General features: G+C 42.6%; 1 protein-coding gene across 1 annotated transcript in view; it reads left to right on the top strand.

Moving 5' to 3' along the window:
- The window catches only part of LOC138278794 (uncharacterized), a 344,627-nt gene that overhangs the window by 47,164 nt on the left and 274,526 nt on the right, over window positions 1–22,937 (top strand). The window contains exon 4 of the mRNA XM_069219314.1: window positions 9,772–9,932. Coding sequence (XP_069075415.1) covers window positions 9,772–9,932 — 161 coding nt within the window. The remainder of the gene's footprint in view (window positions 1–9,771; window positions 9,933–22,937) is intronic.

Here is a 22,937-nt window from a genome sequence, read left to right as displayed (position 1 = left end):
CATGCCTTTGAGAAAACAAGAAAGCAAGCAAGAATAAAGGTAAGAAATACAGCAAGAAAGAAGGCAAGAAAGAAAGAAAACTACAGGAAAATAAAGAACAAGAAGGCAAGAAAAAGACAAGTAAGAAATTAAGAAGGAAAGAAAGAAAGCAGGAAGGAAAGAAATAATGTAAGAACGAAAAAAGTGGCAAAAAGGAAAGAAAGAAAGAAAGAAAGAAGAATAGAAAGAAAGATGACAAAAGCAAGTAAGTAAAGAGAGAAGGAAACACAAACAGAAAGAAATATGGAAGGAAAAAAATAAAGGCAAGTTCAAAAGAAAGAAGGAAAGAATGAAGAAGGAAAGTGGGAAAGAAAGAAAGAAAGAGAGAAAGAAAGAAAGAAAGAAAGAACAAAAGAAAGAAAGAAAGGAAGAAAGAAAGAAAGAAAGAAAGAAAGAAAGAAAGAAAGAAAGAAAGAAAGAAAGAAAGAGAGAAAAGAAAGGAAGGAAGAAAGGAAGGAAGAAGGTAAGAAGGAATGAAAGCACATAGGAAAGAAAGAAATGAGGAAAGCATCGAGAAAGAAAGGAAGAAACCAAGAAATGAGGAAAGAAAGAAAGAATGCTAATAAATGAAAAGATGGAAGGAAAGAAAGCAATACAGAGAAAAGCCAGAAAGAAGGAAAGAAGCAAAGAAAGAAGGAAACAAAGAAAGAAAGAAAGAATTAAATAAAAAGGGATACAAGTGCTGCAAATTAAACATGATAAAGACAGATTTTCTTCCTGAACAAAATCCATTAAAGAGCCATTGGTGAAATGAGTCCAGAATAAACATGTTTTGAAGAATTGTGTGTTTATCAATTTACATATATCATATTGTAGCTTTTAATTTGTGTATTGCCAGCACAGTAAAAAGAGAATAACTTTATACAGAACAGTTGCAAATGGACATAATCTGTTATGATGTGAAAGGGGAATTTACAATAGCATAGGCAGAAGACAAGAACTCCTGCCAGTTCACACCTCTTCCCTTGGCAGCCCCTTTGTGTTCCTTCCCAAGAGTTGTTCTCACCTCTCCCCAGTAGGGCAGAAGGCAGCATTGAGGAGAGCATTCTGTGTACAACCGTAAAGGGTCAGTGGAAACTTTGGCAAACAAAGTGGCAAGTTTCTTAAGTCGCCATTTATGCATACAATACATTAAATTCTATTGAACAACATGTCAGGATTAATCCAACAATTCTTTTGATACCTTGAAGTATTATTTTAGTTCAAATCAGAAGTTAGCACTGGCGGTAAGGAACAGTAAAAATATTATAAAGGTGTGAGTCAAGCATTACTCTTTTTTCTTTTCCAAAACAAAATCCCACTTTGGGATTTCCTTTTTGAAAAGAAAAAAGAATACTGTTTGCTACAGGGTTGCATCCTTCCATCGCAGCCAATAGCAAACAATAAAATGCATTGACAGGAACCGTCATGACAGCGGTTCCTGTCTATGTCTCTATAAATGACCTCCTGCTTGGCAGTCATTTATCAGTAAGTGGGTGGACTATCCACCATGTGGATGGAGTAATTTACTCCATCCCTATGCAGTCCTGTGGGCCGTCTGCCCTCATTTGAATCAAATCAATTTAGGTAGACCTTCGGACATATAGTGCAACAATGGTTTCCATGTCCAATGCATTTTGGCACTTTTTCCCTTAATGTGACTAACTAAACACACTATAGCCAAAATACTCACACTCACTGATGCCACTGGATCATAGATGGTGGAGCTTTCTGCTTCCTGATGCTTACCAGAGGCTCACACTGTCACGCTAGAAATAACTCACTTTGTGATGCCTATCATGTCCTACAGATATTTTCCCAAAAGTAAAGCTCTGAGTCTGCTATGAAAAGATAACCCAACATAGCGTTGATTACTGCTAGCTCATCTTTCTATAAATAGTCAACCCAAGGCAGGGCCCCCAAATATGCCTCTGAACACTCCATGGCCCACCCAACATCTAGGAATGACATGATGATACATGCAATGTAATGTTGTGGTAATATAGTACCAACCATGCAGGAAATCCTGCTTCTAGCTTCTCTGTGTAATATTTTCAAGATGTTTCAAAGAATGGCTCAAAAAGATAATGCTCTCATCTCGACCTACAGAACCAGTAGTATTTCAAGCAATACTGAATACAGCTTGGAGATCACAACCCTAGGCCCAGAATAGCAGGAGAATATTTTCTCTATTGTGTCATCTCTCTTATGGGCAAATTCCTATGTTAGAGTACATCACACCTTGTTTAATGTACGTACAAAAGTACAAAAGTAACATTTCTTCTATTTACAAGTGTTAAAGCATGTATCAGTGACCCCATGAAACTGCTATTGTCCTTCATTCCCTCTTCATGTCATTTATCATACGGACCAACCTTCTCTCTCTGTGTCAAGTACATGTTTAAATTGATGGGTGTAGAAGGTGATGAGAAGGTGGGTAATCACCTGGTGATGACCCTAATTTATTAAAACGTATGTAGTAGGGACAGAGCCACAAGGTATATAGTTGCCTGTGCAATGGAAACCATGCTACATCCAAAGCAGACCTGCCTACTACCAGTTGTTCCATATCAACCCAAAATCTCTCAGTTTCCATCAAGGATCAATCGAACAATACTCAAAGCTGGGATGAAAGATTATATAGTTTGAAATTTGGTAACACCTGCCCATCATCTGATTTGAGATGCAACAGACGTTTAAGGGGTACAATGGGTTGGGAACCTTTCCAAATATAGACCAATATGGAGTTTTTCACATCCTCAAGGAGGCCCACCTCAAGTAATCAGAAGAACCTGAAAGAAGTAAAAGACAGTGAGAGGTATTCATTTTTATTGTGACCATCATCCCACACCAGGAGATGCAGAGAATGGATCACTTTTGTAAATCTTTGCATATGTCTGTAAATAAGGGAGGATAATTGATCTTAAAGAGATCAAGTTGTAACATATTCCTAATTCCCAAATATTTAATATAGGTCACTGGTCAGTAAAACTACAACTGGGGTTTCAATTACATTTCCTCTTCTTGATTCAAGGTGAAATAAAGGATCCCTGATTTATAAAGTAATCTTTGCACCAGCTCCAAATTAAATTTCCATTTACAAATGTAAAAGCATTTATGAGAATCCCCATGGAATGTGTCTGCTACGGTCCTACGTCCCACTTTATGTGATTAAATGGATGTGTGTATAAGGAGATGGAAAGGTGGTCAATCCCAGTGGGAAGCCCCAAATTTCAAAAGTGTTAGTAACAGAGGTACAGGTTAAGTATTTGCCTGTGCCATGGAAGCCATGCTATATAATAAGAAGACCTACCTATTACCATGTGGACCCAGCAAAAACCAATCAAACAATACTCGAAGATGGAATTATATAGTTTGAAATTTGGTGGTGCAAAGTCACCCACCGATTGAGGATGCTGTAGGAGTTTAAATGATACACAGGTAACTTTTCCTTGCATAGTGCTGTTGCAATTTGTGTCAGAGAAGCATGTGTCAAAAGTAATCAGAAGGGTCTGAAAGAAGTAAAAGACTATCAGTAGTATACTCATTTATATCGCTTCAATCATCCAAGAACTAAGGGCCAAATGTATCAAACATTTTTGCAATTTCAAATGGCCAAATGGCCGGTAATCTGATTTAATGGTCAGTAATGCAGTAGGACCATGTCACCCTCCGTAGGTGCATCACCAATTGATGCGCAGATTGGATAGGTTCTGTCAATCGCCTCAAAAATGCAACTACTTTGCTGTCACGAATTGCTGTTGGCATGCAAGTGGAAATGGCACATTACAGTAGAGACATCGCACGGGGACTGGTGGAGGCTACCAATGCATTGGATAATATGCAGGCAGCCTGAGTCACTGGGAACACGACCTGGGTGGTCAAGATAGTGAGGAGCTCTCTTGCCGCAGTAGTGTAACTGCCGCTGTGATAGAGTATAGACGTTGCAGTTCCAGACACAGTGCTGTCTCAGAACCCTCAACAAGAGATGCCCTAAAGCTCACTGACCGTTCTAGTGGAGTGCATGGATACAAAAAGGAATGGGGACATGTCTCAGGTCTTGTTGTTTTGGGACATTGCACTACTGATATGATGTTAATGGTAAAGTATTTGATTTAAGGACAAAAATTGTTTTTGGACTATCTATTTTGTATGCCCACATATTTGACCTGAAGTTAAGGCAATAAATGTGATGCCTATAGCAATAAGGTACAATACGTGGTCTCTTCATTACTTACATTGAAAATAATTGTACATATTCTTTGCACATCTTTGTCTGCCTTCTGCTTTTCTTGATCCATCTGCTGTGTGACGAGGTAGTAATGGATCATCACCCTCATCAGATTCTATATCTGAAGGTTCCAGGGGTATGCCTCTCGATGTTGTGATGTTGTGCAACATAGCACATGTAGCCACAATATTGCAGCAGGTTTCTGGACTGTATTGCAGTGCCCCACCACTTTTGTGCAGGCATCATAAGCGACTCTTCAGCAGGCCAAAGGTCCTCTCAACAACGCTTTGCATCCTCCTATGTGCCGCATTGTAGCGCCCTTCACTTGGTGTAGCTGGATTAAGGTATGGCGTGAGGATGAAGGACCACACTGCATATGCACTGTCTCCTACAATGGCAAAAGTGCATATTGAGCCATTGTCATCTCTAGTCTCACCTGTACACTATGCTACATTGTTCTGTGTTAAATTCCCAAGTAGATATCCTTCACCAAACTCTCCACCAAGTAGCTGTGTGTATCTTCCACTATGCCTGAAGATATACGAGTCATGTGTGCTACCAGGGAATCAGGCCACCAAATCTATGATGATATTTGAGGCATTGCAGATGACCTGTATATTCATGGAATTACTATTTTTCCTATTTCTATAGATACACTCATTGTCAGATGGTGGACAGTTTGCGACATGTATCCCAGGAACAGGTTAATTTAGTGGCTTTTTGTGGTGAACCCTGCAAGGGATTGTGGTTTTAACTTGACCAGGACTAACACATCAGTCAACCAACAACCCAATTTCTCACATCTAGTATAAGGGTAGACCCATGTGATACGAATTCCTTAATATGTGATAATTTGCCTTTGTCCATGGCATTCTTGATGACCACGCCCCCACCTTATTTTTGGTCTCCTAGACAAATCTTTTACACTGAAATAGGGTCATCTTCACCCTATTTGTAAATATTGTTTTCATATGGCCGCTGAGACCTATTGTTTGTGTTAGCCACATGAGTGAGGAACTTGGCAAAACTCTTTTCTACATCCTTAATATGTTTCTAAAATGTGTAAGTTTCCCATCTTCCATGTAAGTAATATGGTAATGGAGGCAATCAGTTTTCCTCCTACAACACCACTAAAGGCATTCGATATATTCGGGGGTGAGGTCCCTTTGTAATTGTTGAGGTCAAATTACTCATCAATTTCGTTTGTATTTCCTTTCTCAGTGATAGAATGAACCGCTGCTTGAACATCTTTCTGTGGATCGGGTTCAGGGTCATCAAGCAGTGATCAGAAAATGTAATGAAATGTTATCAGCTATGGAAATGGTATTTTAATGACAAAGATGTGTATATGCATCAAACTTAGATGTATCACCTCTCACCCAGGTTATGTCCCTCCAAAGGTCTCCTGAACCAAATGTATTTAGAGCAATTAGGTGTCCTTCTGTAGTACCCAAATATGTCTGCAGCTGCATACCAAACCAGATAAAGCCCCTTAATACAAATATGTCCCCTCAAATCGAAGAGCCTTGAATGAAAGTCAAGCAAAAACGGGTTATACCCTTAGTTAAGTGGGTAGACTTTGGCCAATACTAAGTCTTAGAATTCTTCAGATCATAAGTTTGTTCTTTTCTTTATGTATTTTTGAGTCAATCCCTGGAAAGTGTTCATGTATCCCATTATATTTTGCAGAGCATGAGGAGTAACAGGCAATATATGATAGCTCCTGTATCATCTAGGCTTGATCTCCTGAGTAAGATGTGTTTTACAAACAGACACTTTGGGGCAGTTCCCCCTTAAATATTTCCATATCTATATTCTCTTTGCAGGAAAGTTAAGACCTTTTCATTTCAGTGATACACCATAGTGAAACAGAAAACCTCAGTATCTTTCAAAAGTATCTCTTCAAAGGACCGGGGTGCCTTGAAGCATAAGTGTGTTACCCCAGAGCAAAAAGTGAAACAAAAGAAGCATATTAAAAAATGCCCTATGAAGATAAAAAAGACTCACCTACAGGACAGTCAAACTTTACTGGTTGAACCCCTTTTCTTTGAGCTCTCATAAGGTGAGCAGCACAATGCCACCCACATGCTTCCGTAGTGAATGGAGTAAAGCTATATAAAAAGAAGGGGCGCAGAACCTTCTACATACAGTCAATCAAAACACTGTGCTACCATTGTTAAGGAAAAAAAAAAAGAAAACTTTCATGTTGTCAACAACTACAAGTATGTATAGCATGAGACATTATTTGATCACTCATGATTATCTACAAGATAAACCATCTGAGAAGGTGTCAAGTCTCCCACTCCCTTCCTTGTTTCCCTTCTCTTGTGCGAGCTTGGCTTTTCCCATCTGCTCGCTCAAGCTCATTTCAGAATGACAAATGACACATTTCAATCTCGTAGTTTCTCTTCAGTACACCATGGACCACCATTGGATGTTCAAGAACTGCACCACAGCTCCTCAATCTAAGAAGAAGCTGGGTTGATCATACTTCTACAAAGAGATCCACATGGAAATTCTCTATCTATATTGGACCTTGTCCATTCTACGCATATGTGATAGGTTTTATCAAGAGTTTCCTATGAAGGGTTGCCGTGGAAATTACCTGTAAGAGTGAATGCAACTATCCGCGGAAGGAGATCTCACCTGCTCATCTGACAGTTTTGAATACTTTTTCTCTCAGTAGTAATGGAATTTTGACAGGTTGTTCTTCAACCTCTGATCATGCACTGAGAGATTTGCATTCCCCCCTTACCCTCCCGTGCAGCTTGTCCAACCTCACCTCCTTCTGACCATCAAAGAGGATCACATGTCTACATCCAGCACTTCCCAAACATCCAGGCCCTCTGCTCCTATACTCAGGGCTCTTATTCAAAAATTCTCTTCTATTCAGCAGTCATTCAGCTCCTTACATTTTATTAGTAGTAATTGTGACTTTGCCTGTAGCATTTTAACTGTTTAGGTTGTCCTAGAGCCTGTGGTGTTCAGTTGAGTAACTTTCTTTTCTAGATCCATCATTCTGGTTACAGGTGAGCCAGTGTCTTCTCAGATGGATTCCATTTTAGTACCTAAATCATCAAGTCGTCCCAGAATTTCTCTTTATAATCTGCTAATATGTTCAGAAGATTTGTCTTGGTGAGGGTCATAGTGGATTGCTTCAAAGCTAAATGTGTCTCCTTATCATTGGTTTTCACTCTACACTTGATTCTATGGGTCCTGAAATGATGTCTAATATCCCAATAAGACCTATGGTATATTTTGTTTGGTGGCCTCTGAATTGGTTAATGTCTAGTTCCTACAAGATCACACTTAGCAAGGATGACAGACAGTAGTAGGTGTGTATTCAGAATCAGTTCATCTAAGCTTAAACTCGAGCCAAGGGTACATATGAATACAAAGTATGTAGCATAAGACACAACAGCTGCCAAGGACAACTAGGAATACTCCTATACACACAGTAATATGCCTGGAGAGGCGGAGAACAATACCTCCAGAATAGCATTGTTGTGTCTGTGGTTTTAGCACTAATTATCTCAGTAAGCAGCTAAAGAGTGCTCCCAAAACACCCAAAAAAGCATTGCAGACAACCATAGAGCAAATTCAATAGAGGAACGTCAAGCCAAAGGACCTCTGATAAGACTGTCTCCCATATCTTTACGTCCACACAATAGAGCACCATTACAGATACTAGTAGTAGGACTAGATAGGGCCACGCACAGCTTTCCAGAACATGGCTTCAGGAGGCCCAAATCTGTCACATTACGACCCTTAGTCACCAGTCTGGTCAACAGCGCAGGCTGTTGTATTTATTACATAAGACCTTGGGCCTGATTTATATGCTGATGGACAAGTTACTCCATCACAACAGTGATGGATATCTAGTCCACCAACATCCCATAGGATATAATGGAATTTAGATATTGGCACACATGATATCGATCACTGTTGTGACAGAGTTTCTTATCCACAAATAGCCAAATCAGGCCCTTTGTGTTTTAGTGTACAGTGTAGTTAAGCAGTGATTTCTCAGCATATACTAATGGTGCTGGTACAGTTTTAGTGCAGAGTTCGCATGGCTATGTGAAAGCTTATGATTGCTGCTGTATATATGACTTTATAATATTTTTGTGTGTACATTAAAGATGTGTAGATTGCGGGTAAGATTATGTAGGTATGATGGGAGTGTGCATGTGTAGCTTTAGAGATGTGTGGGTTGTTAATTAAAAACGACAACATTTTTTGTGTTGATTATTTCTTTTTGAAAAGGCAAGAGTGGGACAGCAAACGTATATGTATATGAGAGTGTAGGTGAACATGTATTGGTTCAGGGAGTTGAAATGATTTTAAATGTGTGGTTGTATGAATAGCTGTGTGTGTGTGTTTATGTATCTTTAAAGGTGCATTGTTGCCTAATGTACCTTCTAATGATACTATTAAAATAGAATCAGAAGACATGTACATTAGCTTACTCAAAATTAGTACTTTGTTTTTATTTGAAAGTGTTGATTATGTTAAATTAGACATTTTTATTGCTTTAAAAAAATGGTCACATATTATTGGGATTACGAGAATCTGCAAAGATTGTCTGTCCATATGTTGCTGAAGGCTTAAATAAACTTTTCTTATTCTGGAGGATGATTCTGGTCTTTTCAGTCAAATCATAGCTGTTCCATGTTGGACTCAGCCCTATGTGCAGGGTCAGTCAAAAGTTTTGTTCTTCCACTCTCCTTTTCTGAATCTGTTTTGTTGCCTTTTAAGGCTCAGTGTACTGTACCACTTCTAACCAGTACTAAAGTGCTTGAGTTCTCTCTAAAACATGATGTAATTGGCATAAACCTGATTGGTAGATTTAATTTGCGTGTAAGTTTCTAGCAAAGTGGTACTGCATGTACACAGGGCTTGCAAACTAAATGCTACTAGTGGGCCTGCATCACTCATTATCCCATCCACTAAAGTAGACCTTTAAAACATGCCTCAGGCATGCCACTGCAGCCTTTAGTGCAGTTTTAAACTAACATTTCAGCCTAGCAAAATAATTGTTTTGTGAGGCCTAAATATGTTTTAATATATAAGAGTCGCCCCTAAGGTGGGCCCTAAAAGCCCATACGAGCCCAGGAGCTCACAAGATGTTGGTATACATAGAATAAGTATGGTTGGGGGCTGTCCATGTTCATAGGAAAGGCAAGACTTGCAAATATCCACAAACATCGGTAATGTGTTGATAGGACCTTAATAAGGTATTGATAAAGGTGGTCCACCAAGACAAGGGAAGTATGAGTAAAGCTGTCATATACCCTACATAATGGCATGATAAGTAGTAATCGATCAAAAAAGGTAAAATTGGAGAGTCCAAATACCTAATGCTAACTGGACTGAGTGGACGTTGGCCACTGTATCTAAGTGGTGATAAATTATAAATATCATTAAAAGCAGTGGCAATATATTCCTTCTAGCAATGTATTGGTTTGTTTTTAGTGTGGGTTGTTTCTCATTAACTGTTGCTTTTGTCTCTTTTGTCACAGCTGTGGTATAATCACACAGGCAAACCTTGACAAGCTTGTGGTGTTCTGCTGCAATGGGATGGAAGGCCAATATGTCAGTATTTTTATACCACACTATACAGAGAACCTTATACTGTGTGAAGTAGAGGTCTATGCAATGAAGCAAAAGAAGCAGAAAGGACACACCATATGATCTGTATAGTGAGCCATGTTTCACCAAGCTCCAATGTGCCTGGTTCCATCATGGTCTAGGAAATTATCTTCTCCCCCTGTGTTACCTTCTTTCTTGCATGCTCGTTGTAACGACTTGTTCATTTCATGTATGAAAAAAAACCTTGTATGGGATTTCTTCTTTTGACCAGCCATTCTAATTTCTTTCCAGGTTTCCATGTATTTTCCTTTACTCTAATAAAATGTCCTTTAACTATTATACAAAATGATTGTAGTCATTGCTAAAATTTACTTTTTCATTTAATGACATTACATTTAAGAGGGCAGTGGACTGGGGCTGAGAGAAACAGAAAAAGCATTGGCAAAGCCAAACGGTTTGTTCCAGTGTACTTATGTATGTAAATACTGAGATTCACAAATGCTGTTTGCATGCACTGCATTCACAAATGCTTTTTATCACATAAAAATCTGTCCTATTGGCTTTACAAGTGATGGGAAAATAGGTAGCAAACTATGATTTCTTTCTTATAGGGTGCATACAGGAGAGAAACACCAGAATGTGAGTATAGTTCCAAATCTGAAATAGTACCTCATAATTTCCAGTTGAAGCAAGCACTTCATATAGAGTGGAATGATAACAAAACAGCCATTAGAATTCATAATACTCCTTTCAGTGGAGCCAAAGAACACTGCATGTATATTCTAAAGAATTGGTAACAATACATCACAAAATCCTGTGATGTGAAGTCAGTCCTAAACAGAATGATAGATGCAAATTAACAGGAAGGAAGGATTTCAAATCTAACAGTTTTTTTTAGCAGTTTTACATAGTGTAAACTTGGCCCACGAATTTTTGAGCACCCTACGACTTATAGTCTATTGCAGGTTTTATGATGAACCCTTTAGGCTTCGAACATACTCCTTAGCAGTGGGATGTAATCACTAGAATAGAATGCAATGAAGGCTTGGTTTAGACGACTGGAGAGTTCACAGGTACATGCAGAGGAATAAAGACTTAAGGTTTACAGCTCTTTTTGTAGCGTAGTCATTGGTGGGTACCCAGCCTGGGAAAGACATTACGGGCCATATTTATACTTTTTGACGCAAAACTGCGCTAACGCAGTTTTGCGCCAAAAAAATTAGCGCCGACTAACGCCATTCTGAAGCGCCATGCGGGTGCCGTATTTATTGAATGGCGTTAGCCGGCGTTAGCCGACCGGCACTGCCTGGTGTGCGTGAAAAAAAACGACGTACACCAGGCAGCGCCGGCGTAGGGAAAAATGGCGTTTGGGCGTCCAAAAATGGGGCAAGTCAGGCTGAGGCAAAAAAATCGTCTTAACCCGATTTGCGCCATTTTTTTGGGCGCCCAGACGCCATTAACATGACTCCTGTCTTAGCAAAGACAGGAGTCATGCCCCCTTGCCCAATGGCCATGCCCAGTGGACTTATGTCCCCTGGGCATGGTCATTGGGCATAGTGGCATGTAGGGGGGCACAAATAAGGCCCCCCTATGCCACAAAAATTTTTCAAAAAAAATACTTACCACAACTTACCTTATCTTACCTGGGATGGGTCCCTCCATCCTTGGGTGTCCTCCTGGGGTGGGCAAGGGTGGCAGGGGGTGTCCCTGGGGGCAGGGGAGGGCACCTCTGGGCTCATTCTGAGCCCACAGGTCCCTTAACGCCTGCCCTGACCCAGGCGTTAAAAAGAGGCACAAATGCGGGGTTTTTTGCCCCGCCCACTCCCGGGCATCATTTTTGCCTGGGAGTATAAATACCACGCACATGCCTGGGAGTCATTTTTTAAGACGGGAACGCCTCCCTTGCATCTCATTAATGCAAGGAAGGTGTTCACGCCAAAAAATGACGCTAACTCCATGAACTTTGGCGCTAGACGCGTCTAACGCCAAAGTATAAATATGGAGTTAGTTTTGCGTCGAATTTGCGTCGAAAAAAACGACGCAAATTCGGCGCAAACTGAGTATAAATATGCCCCTACATCTGGCAACAAGAAAGCGAACAAGTAGCCTGAAAAAGGAGAGTGCTCGTCCACAGAGTTTTCCATGGTCCTAGCAAACTGCCCGAGTATGCAACCTATGCCTTTGTCAAAGAGCTGAGTTGACAGTTCATGTATGTAGAGTCAAAAAGCGCAGCTCCAGTTGATGTGAAGCATTTGATCGTAAAGAATGCTTCACTGAGAAGTCTACGTATCGTTGGTCAAGAAACTACAAGCAATGCCATACCAAAGGGTACCATGCCCCCAAGCAAAATAAAGTTATATATGGTCTGCAGCTTTAACGCTGAAGGCAAATGTTACCAGAATTACAAAGCATAGCCAAAGAGAATCATAATTTACCACTTAAAGTTGCAAATAGAAACGCTGGCTGGCAAAGCAAGTAAAAAGGAAGCATATTGTCGTTACACTTACCAAAGTCTTGATAGGTTGAGCATTGTAACCTCAGAACATGGAGGGGAGGCACAAGAAGTAGCACTGGGGTTCTGCTTACTGAGCTGTCTAATATGTGAAGCCGCACACCACCAAAGCTGCCAGGTGGTGGCTCACAACAACTCCAACAGTTGCCACAAGTGATGTGCCTCAGAGGGAGAACAAGAAAAAGCACTAAACTGTCTGTGATGACCCAGAGGCCGATCTTCAGGCCTCAGTGATGATGCAGATTCTCAGGGACAGCTGACAGCATCTGAAAGAGCTCCAGCAACAATGCCAGCCACTCCTAGGAGAAGTTATAATGCTGTCGTCTTTCCGAAACACCCACCACCTTCCGATACTGCCAAAAAGAAAAATATTGGCGATAGGTGGACGGCTTGGATAGAGACATTTGAAGATTTCATTTATGCACTTCAAGAGACTGATGACAGAAAGATGATCTAGTGTCTCAAAAATGAATTTGTGGAAAGTCTTAAAGCACTCACCAAACACTGTAAGGTCAATTAAGTTAATGACAAAGAAGCTATGCGTCTTAGAGTTTTTGATAGACGCTTGTCAGATTCATTCAGGTGACGAATGCTGTGAGAAACTCTTAGTCTGGAGTGACTGTTGATGGCTGCCAATGCTGAGGCACGTGCTGAAAGACAAGCTGCTGACATGGAGGCCTGAGGTGCCCATAGCGAATCAGTCATGAGTATGAAAAGTAATCAAAAGACTGAGGGACACAAAGTGATGTCTACACATAAAAAGAAGTTATGTTGTAGATGTGGATTTTCGTTGCCACACAAAGGAAAGTTGAAAGGATGAGCCAGGCTGAAAGTGAGAAGAAGTATTTTATTACCTTAATGTAGAGGCTACAATAGAATGAGCTACCAGGCACAGAATAAGATCTAAACTCCTGTTTCAATGTTCCCTCCTGAACACATACATTTTAAGAACCATTACAAACATATACATTCTGAGAACCAAAATGTGATTCTCAAAGCCAATTAAAACCCAAGACATATTCCTCCATATAAATTAACAAAATTACCATAACCAAGAATAAAATAAACACAATTAATTTAACCCCTTAGCTGCTGGGCCTTTTCCCCCCCAGTGCTGAGCCCTTTTTTGGCTATTTGGGGTAGTTCGCGCTTAGGGCTTCATAACTTTTTGTCCACATAAGCTAACCACGCCAAATTTGCGTCCTTTTTTTCCAACATCCTAGGGATTCTAATGGTACCCAGAGTTTGTGGTTTACCCTGGAGGAGACCAAGAAAATAGCCAAAATACAGTGAAAATTTAGTTTTTTCCAAAAAAATTGGAAAAATGGGCCGCCGAAGAAGGCTTGTGGTTTTTTCCCTGAAAATGCCATCAACAAAGGGTTTCTGGTGCTGAAATCACTATCTTCCCACCTTTCAGGAACGGGCAGACTTGAATCAGAAAACCACATTTTCCAACACAAATTTGGCATTTTACTGGGACATACCCCATTTTTACTATTTTTGGTGCTTTCAACCTCCTTCCAGTTAGTGACAGGAATGGGTGTGAAACCAATGCTGGATCCCGGAAAGCTAAACATTTCTGAAAACTAGACAAAATTCTGAATTCAGCAAGGGGTCATTTGTGTAGATCCTACAAGGTTTTCCTACAGAAAATAACAGCTGAAATAAAAAAATATTGAAATTGAGCTGAAAACAACAGCCATTTTTCTTTATGTTTTACTCTGTAACTTTTTCCTGCGATGTCAGATTTCTGAAAGCAATATACCGTTTTGTCTGCTGGACTCTTCTGGTTGCGGGGATATAAAGGGCTTATAGCTTCATCAAGAACCCTAGGTACCCAGAGCCAATAAATGAGGTGCACCCTGCAGTTGGTTTTCATTCTATACTGGGTATACAGCAATTCATTTGCTGAAATATGAGGAGTGAAAAAGAGGTATCAAGAAAACCTTTGCATTTCCAAAATGGGATCAAGATAAGGTTTTGAGGAGCAGTGGTTATTTGCACATCTTTGAATTCCGAGGTGCCCATACTAGCTTGTGAATTGCAGGGCATTTCTCAAATAGACGTCTTTTTTACACACTCTCTTATATTTGGAAGGAAAAAATGTAGAGAAAGATAAGGGGCAATAACACTTGTTTTGCTATTCTATGTTCCCCCAAGTCTCCCGATAAAAATGATACCTCACTTGTGTGGGTAGGCCTAGCGCCCGCGACAGGAAATGCCCCAAAACACAACGTGGACACATCCCATTTTTTCACAAAATACAGAGCTGTTTTTTTGCAAAGTGCCTACCTGTAGATTATGGCCTCTAGCTCAGCCGGCACATAGGGAAACCTACCAAACCTGTACATTTTTGAAAACTAGAGACCTAGGGGAATCCAAGATGGGGTGACTCGCGGGGCTCTGACCAGGTTCTGTTACCCAGAATCCTTTGCAAACCTCAAAAAGTGGCTAAAAAAACAAGTTTTCCTCACATTTCGGTGACAGAAAGTTCTGGAATCTGAGAGGAGCCTCAAATTTCCTTCCACCCAGCGTCTCCCCAAGTCTCCCGATAAAAATGATACCTCACTTGTGTGGGTAGGCCTAGCGCCCGCGACAGGAAATGCCCCAAAACACAACGTGGACACATCGCAGAAAACAGAGCTGTTTTTTGCAAAGTGCCTACCTGTAGATTTAGGCCTCTAGCTCAGCCGGCACCTAGGGAAACCTACCAAACCTGTACATTTTTGAAAACTAGAGACCTAGGGGAATCCAAGATGGGGTGACTCGCGGGGCTCTGACCAGGTTCTGTTACCCAGAATCCTTTGCAAACCTCAATTAGTGGCTAAAAAAACAAGTTTTCCTCACATTTCGGTGACAGAAAGTTCTGGAATCGGAGAGGAGCCTCAAATTTCCTTCCACCCAGCGTTCCCCCAAGCCTCCCGATAAAAATGATACCTCACTTGTGTGGTTAGGCCTGGTGCCTGCGACAGGAATAGATCACACAACGGTCAATGTTGGTCCTTACGTGTGGCAGCTGTTGACCCTGGGGTGATCCATTCCTGACACAGACACTAGGGCCCATATTTATACTTTTTGACGCTAAACTGCGCTAACGCAGTTTAGCGTCAAAAAGTTTTGCGCCGTCTAACGCCATTCTGAAGCGCCATGCGGGCGCCGTATTTATGGAATGGCGTTAGACGGCGCAATCAGACCGGCGCTGCCTGGTTTGCGTGGGAAAAAACCACGTAGACCAGACAGCGCCGGCGTAGGGGGAAAATGGCGCATGGGCGTCTTAAAATGGGGCAAGTCAGGTTACGTCGAAAAAATCGTCTTAACCCGACTTGCGCCATTTTTTAACGACGCCCATCCCCCATCAACATGACTCCTATCATTGTAAAGATAGGAGTCATGCCCCCTTGCCCAATGGCCATGCCCAGGGGACTTCTGTCCCCTGGGCATGGTCATTGGGCATAGTGGCATGTAGGGGGGCACAAATCAGGCCCCCCTATGCCACAAAATATTATTAAAAAAAAAAAAAAAAAACTTACCTGAACTTACCTGAATGTCCCTGGGGTGGGTCCCTCCATCCTTGGGGGTCCTCCTGGGGTGGGCAAGGGTGGCAGGGGGGGTCCCTGGGGGCATGGGAGGGCACCTGTGGGCTCATTTTGAGCCCACAGGCCCCTTAACGCCTGCCCTGAGCAGGCGTTAAAAAGTGGCGCAAATGCGCCGTTTTTTGCCACGCCAACTCCCGGGCGTCTCTTTTGCCCGGGAGTATAAATACCACGTAAAGGCCTGGGAGTCATTTTTTAGACGGGAACGCCTCCCTTGCATATCATTAACGCAAGGAAGGGGTTCACGCTAAAAAATGACGCACATTCCGGGAACTTTGGCGCTATTCGCCTCTAACGCCATAGTATAAATATGGCGTTAGTTGGCGTTAGTTTTGCGTCGAAATTGCGTCAAAAAAAACGACGCAATTTCGGCGCAAACGGAGTATAAATATGGCCCCTAGGTGTAGGCACTCAAGTGGGGTAGTGTTTTTATCAGGACAGGTGAGGAGTCACTGGGTGGTAGGAATATTGTGGATCCCAGCATATTCCTGTAGTTTGTGTGACAGAAATGCGAGAAAAATTGAGTTTTTTTTCAACATTTCAGCTTTGCAGGGTATTCTGGGTAAGAAAACTTTGGGGAAGCCACACAAGTCACACCTCTGTGGACTCCCCCGAATGTCTAGTTTCCAGAAATGTTTGGGTTTAGTGTGTTTCTCTATATGGCCGCCGAATCCAGGACCAAAAACACAGGTGCCTGCCTTACAAAACCAGTTTGTTTTGCCATGGATAATTTTGATGTCTCCACAATATGATTTGGGTGGTGGAATTTGGGGCTGAACTAAATTGGGGAGCTCCCAAGAGAGCACTCTCTCTCTGCTTGCCGCCGCATTCACCTGCTCTCTGGGTTGGCCTAACCCACTATTACCCAGTTGCACAAACAGCTTGCGAAGGGACAGCAGGACTGTCCTCATCACCTCCCTCATAATGTACTGGAAGAGGAGTTATCGAATGGGACTCCTCTGACTGAAAAATCACTCCCAGAGTCTGCGCCATTGTCCTATCCCTCAGATGCTGTCTCAGTATCTGATGTCTCAGTCTCTGATCCTATGTCAGAGCGGTCCTCTATAACCCGAGTGTAGGCAGCAGTCATCCATCAAGATGCCATCTCTGCTATTGGCTAAACTGTTGCTCTAAAACACTAGCCTACGTAGACAGTCACAAAATCGATGGTGTGTGAGATACGTGCAACAGTAGAGGCCACCTTACCTGCGCTTCTTCCCTCAATCAGCACGTACTTTCAAGACACTCAAAAAACACCTTGTCACATATCATTCGTCACAGTCTTTAGCACCTCCTGCGCCCAGTCCAACAATCATTATTGGTGCTCCCACTCCCTCCTCCTCGGATTCCCTCATTACCACCCAGCAAAAGTGCCCTTCATCTCTCCATAGACTTTGCTAATGTACTCAGCTATTTACATAAAATACAGATTTGCTCTTTGCAGTAGGCATATAAACCTTCTGCGCTTCTTTATGGCACTAAAACTGCCACTAGACAAGTCGGACCCTTTTCCCCCCAGGGAAACCACACACATATTGACAAAAGTGATATATATATGACAGCCAATCACCTGAAACTCAACTCAAGCAAAACCGAAATAATCCTCTTTGGCCCACACAAAAACACCTGGGACCCCTCATGGTGGCCCACCACGCTAGGCCCTGCACCCACTCCCGCCAACCACGCACGCAACCTCAGCATCATCCTAGACTCCTCCCTCTCGATGACCCAACAAATCAACGCTCTCACCTCCTCATGCTTCAACACACTCCGTATACTGAAAAGCATTCAAATGGATCCCCACAGAGACCAGAAAAACTGTCACTCACGCACACATCAGCAGCAGGCTTGATTACGGAAACGCCCTCTACGCCGGCACCACTCTAAAACTCAAGCGCAAACTACACGCATCTAGAACTCAGCAGCACGACTCATCCTCGACCTCCGCCGACACGAACACATCTCTCCACACCTCAAATCCCTCCACTGGCTCCCCATTGACAAAAGGATCACCTTCAAGATCCTCATCCTCGCACACAAATCACTCCACAACACAGGCCCTGCCTACCTCAACGAGAGTCACCTTCCACACCCCCACACGAAACGTCCGCTCAGCTGACCTCTCTCTCGCCTCTGTCCCCCGCATCAAACACACCACCACCGGGGGCAGATCCTTCTCCTACCTTGCACCCAAAACCTGGAACGCCCTCACAACCCACCTTCGCAAGACCCAAAACCTACTTCTTTTCAAGAAGGGCCTCAAAACCTGGCTTTTCGAACAGTGAACCTCCCAGCCCCTTTCCCTCCCCCCGCCCCACCCCAAGCGCCTTGTGACCCTCACAGGTGAGTAGCACACTTTATAAATCTCTTTGGTATATATAGATCTACCTCTATATATATATATATATCTATGTACATAGATATATCTATAGATATATCCATGTACATAGATATATCTATCTACATAGATATATAAATATAGATCTATATATAGATCTATTTTTTTTAGTTGTTGTATGGTTTCCTTGGGGGCCAAAATGGGGGCCGCCCCCCCAAAGTGAAATCCCTGGCGTCTAGTGGTGTTTCCTGGCCCCCGATCGCAGCTGTGCTGCAATCGGGGGCCAGGAAACACTTTGAGAAGGCCTCGTAAGAAAGGGGAGACTCGGTGCGATCCTGGCGGTGGTAGTGGTGTTTCCTGGCCCCCGATCGCAGCTGTGCTGTGATCGGGGGCCAGGAAACACTTTCAGGAAGGCCTCGTAAGAAAGGGGAGACACTCCCCTTTCTTACGAGGCCTTCCCGAACGTGAGAAAGGCCGTTTTCCCCATCAAAGCAGGAAGCGGCCGCAAGGTGGGGAAAACACCTTTGCAACGTCAGCTGACGTCACAAAGGGGCGGGTGGGGGTGCGGGGGGAGACACGGAAGCTTCCGTGTCTCCCGGGGGGGGTTTAAAAAAAATAATAAATCCTCGGGTGCAACGCACCCGAGGATTTATTGATACCCTTCCTGGTGTCGGCCACTGGTCGTGACCCGCACCAGGGAGGGTGTGTGGGCGTCGGCCAGTGGCCGACGCCCGCACCTAAGCGGTTAAAATGCTAGAAGAATTGCTATTAATTGGATACTACATAATCCAGAAACTTTGTGGGAGGCCTCCCCACACGTGATGGCCTGTGCTTAACATCCAAGCCAACACCACCATCCTTCACACAGACATTATTGCTGCTATGTTGTTCCACCGCTAATAATCCTCTATTATAACAACATGATCTTTGACTCGCACTACTTTTTAGGTTGGGAAAATCTGGATCAACTTTTGACTCCAAAACCAAGAAGACCAACTTGACCCAATCTCCCAGTTTGATGGGTGAAGTTTTAACCCCTTCTGGTTCTGCAATTCCAGTGTACTTCTTTTGAGATGCCTCATGTCTCAGTTTTACAGCCTCTGAGTTCCTTCCCTTCATGGTAACCCCCCAACATCCATGAGCTGTCTAACTTACCCACAGGTTCACAGCCTTTAAGAGAGTGTAGGGGATACACCAGTGATGGGGTTGGGAATTGTGCAAATTGCCCACAATAACATATTTATTTCCTTCCCCCAATCCAAAACATTGGCAATCATCAATTGAGTATTATGTTTGATGACTCTATTACACCTCTTGACCAAACCATTACTGGAAGGGTGGTATAAAGGAGTCTTGGTGTGCCTAATACCAAAGTGAGACAGAAATAACTTAAACTCAGAGGATGTGAACTGGACGCCATTGTCTGTTACAATTTCATCAGGTGCATATTCTCTTATAAACACCGATTGCAGAAATCCAATAACTTCAGAAGTCTTAAATGACATCACAAATTCTAGTTCAGGCCAACGTGAAAAGTAATAAAATAAAACTATGCCATACTTTCTGCTTTCTTTCACTAGATTAAGTAGTCCACTTATGTTAATACCCAGTTTGGCCCATGCTGTACAGGAATAGGCACTGCTTCTACAGAACTGGGTACAGTGACATGGAATTTGTCACTAAAGGCACCTCCCATACATCCTCCCACAAACTGCTCCACTTCTTTGTCTAAACCAGCCCACCAATATCTATCCCTGATTCTTCTTTTAATGGCTTTCATCCCTACGTGACCTTCATGTGCCAGGTCAAGTATTTTCTCACATACAGCTGATAATCGGTTTTGACAATCATCAGACTAGATTATGGAAACAAGCTTTTGGCTTCTGCAAATGAGACGCTGCTATCAAAACTGCAAGTGTTACCGCATACCACCACTCAGCTCATCAACAACCTACCTACCCGGCCCCCATTCTCTCCCCTTTTAAATTCTCTCCATTGGTTATTCATCTGGAAGAGGTTAATTTTTAAAGTCTGTTGTCTAGCACATAATGCCTTAACAGGGAAAGGCCCCAACTACTTACCTACCAAGCTTACTATGTATCATCCTGCCAGAATGTTAAGATCAAGCGATAAAACGTTGTTGGTAGTCCCAAGAATGAAAAAGACTTGATCAGAAAGCAGCTCCTTTTTTACCTTGCCCCCTTATATTGGGATAGATTAACTATTAGCCCACATATGTGCCTGTACCACTCCAACTTTCATAAACTGCTCTCAACAGCTTAGTTTCTAGACCTAGAGCTATCACTTAGTCTGGAGTGATTGTATATAGTGCTCTTTATTGCCCTTTTCTTTTTTCTGCTACTACTTGTCTGGGTTCTTTAGCTTTGCACCAAGATACCCCTTGCAGGGATGATTTGAGGGCGGTATAAGTTACCCTAACAACAAACAACAACACTGAAGATGACAGCTGCCTCGGCAAGAGTAAAGAATACCATAAGCAGAGAGTAGCCCCCGCTTTTTTTTACTTCACTTCACTGATGACCAAGTTCCACATTTTTGCCCCAAAGCCAGACACAGGTGTAGCTGAGGTCCAAATCCTGAAACAACACTCAGTCTGGTTCAGTGAGTGTGGTCCAGCTGGTAGTAATATATATTATAGGTCTGGTGGTAGCCAAGTTCTTTTGTTCTTCCGAAATAATTCTGTAAAAAAATAAAAAAAAAGACATGAAGAAGCCAAACAGAAGTTTCAGAATAAGAAATACAAATACGTTGCGCTCCAGTCAGGGAGTATATGGCAGTCAGCAAAGAATACTGAGTATGGTTTCAAAGCATGTTACATAAATGTATTATTTAGTCAGGAGTATGCATTTCTTTTTTGATGTTCATGATACTCCTTTTAATGATGAAGGGGGGGTTGTGCGTGAATACTATTTCAAATGGGGCAGAGCACCAGCAGTCAACAAGCAGAATCAAATAGGGAATGCAGACTGATAAGTGATATGGGGCCTCAGAGAGAGGGACACATACAGTAGGTAATTAGTGTTCTCACGCACAGTGCTTTGGAGCACTTACAGGAGGTAAATTGAGTGAGACACTTTGATAGGGCTTCTATGGAATGGGGAAGGGAATGCAGGAGACAGGGAAGACATGCATCTGGGTAATTCACAGGAGGAAATCACTCTGTTGCCTGTGACTAAGCTCACTATTTTATACTATTTATCCAGCAGACCAGGTGTAGACCATTAGTGCTTATTGGTCCCATGCCATGAGTGGCTGCTTTAGCCACACTGACATGACATTTTAGGTTCAAATATGTTTATTAGTTTCAAGAAGAATACACATACACCCACCTACAACCCAGTGGGGAAATCAAAATAGTGAGTGAGAGGACCCCCACCAATGGTGAGTGGGGGATCTGGGAAATGTTCTGATGTCTCTAGTTTGCGGCTAAAGTTAGCAACCTCTCCCCAGGTGGGCCACCACTATTCTCTATTCTGGGGGGCATCAGTTGGGGTACCTGGGGCCATTGAGGGGCAGTGAATTTCAGCACTGATAAGTATGTCAGGCAGGTAAGCTCTTTGAAGTCCTCTTGTTGAATGTGTGTTTGTACCACCACAGTCATGTTTTCTATGCCCAGTAAGTCCCACAGTCTGTGGAGCCAATCCACATGCTGCAGTATTTTATCCATGCCCTACCCTGATGTTATAGTTTGTCGGCCTACCTCTGTGCTCTACCTCAGACGATACACCATTTTATTGAGGAAGGAGTAAAATGTAGGCTGAAAAACGTGTAAGGGTGGAATTGAACATTTTATCGCTCTCCTCTACCAGAGTCCCAATACTGATTAATCTTCAGGCATCGCCATAAGAGGTGCTTCAGTGTGTCTGAAAGCTTAGGCCTGATGCTGAGATCCAACACTGCGCTAGACGACTGGGTGTATAGTACCAATATTGGAAGAGTTTAAGCATTGTCTCCCTACCTGTCTAGTTCTGATATATAGCCACCAACTGCTCCTCCGAGAGGGTGCTTTCTAGCTAAGTGTCCCATCTGCACTGGGTGGGCGATATAACCACCCATTGGGGATGGTTCATGAACTGGTAGATGGCTGAGAGCAGACCCTTATAGTTGTTCTTGGGAAAGAGCCTTTTCTCAAAATGTGTGTGATATGTCTGCCTGTATGGTTGACCGGGAGACCCAATGTCAGATGTGCAGGTACCGCCACCACTCGGACTCTGGTAAGTCAAACTTTTGTTAGAGTTGTTTAAACTCCTTGAGGACCTGGTGGTCGTAGAGATCACCGATCTATTTGTAGTTGGCTTTTTGCCATGTAAGGAAGCCATCACCTTTTTGCATGGGAGAAAATATGGATTAGCAATGATAGGGGTAAGTGGGGAGTGGTAAGTAGATAACCCTCTAGGCTAAGCTGTCCTGTCCCATTCCTGCAGTGTAGGTCTGATGACCAGAGAGGGGTACATGCTCCACGGCCCGTGGTGTCTGGCTAGGCAGGGTATCTCCCAGATATATATGCCTGTTACAGTTTGGTCAATGAAGCACCAGTGATTCTCTGATGCCTGCCAGTTTCATTCCACTATGTATCCAAGTTGAGCTGCCAAATAGTAATTAGCTAAATTTGAAAGGCCAAGCCTCCATCTG

The sequence above is a fragment of the Pleurodeles waltl genome, chromosome 2_2 (assembly GCF_031143425.1).
Source record: "Pleurodeles waltl isolate 20211129_DDA chromosome 2_2, aPleWal1.hap1.20221129, whole genome shotgun sequence".
In the NCBI taxonomy this organism is placed as follows: domain Eukaryota; kingdom Metazoa; phylum Chordata; class Amphibia; order Caudata; family Salamandridae; genus Pleurodeles; species Pleurodeles waltl.
This window is presented reverse-complemented; position numbering and strand designations above follow the sequence as displayed.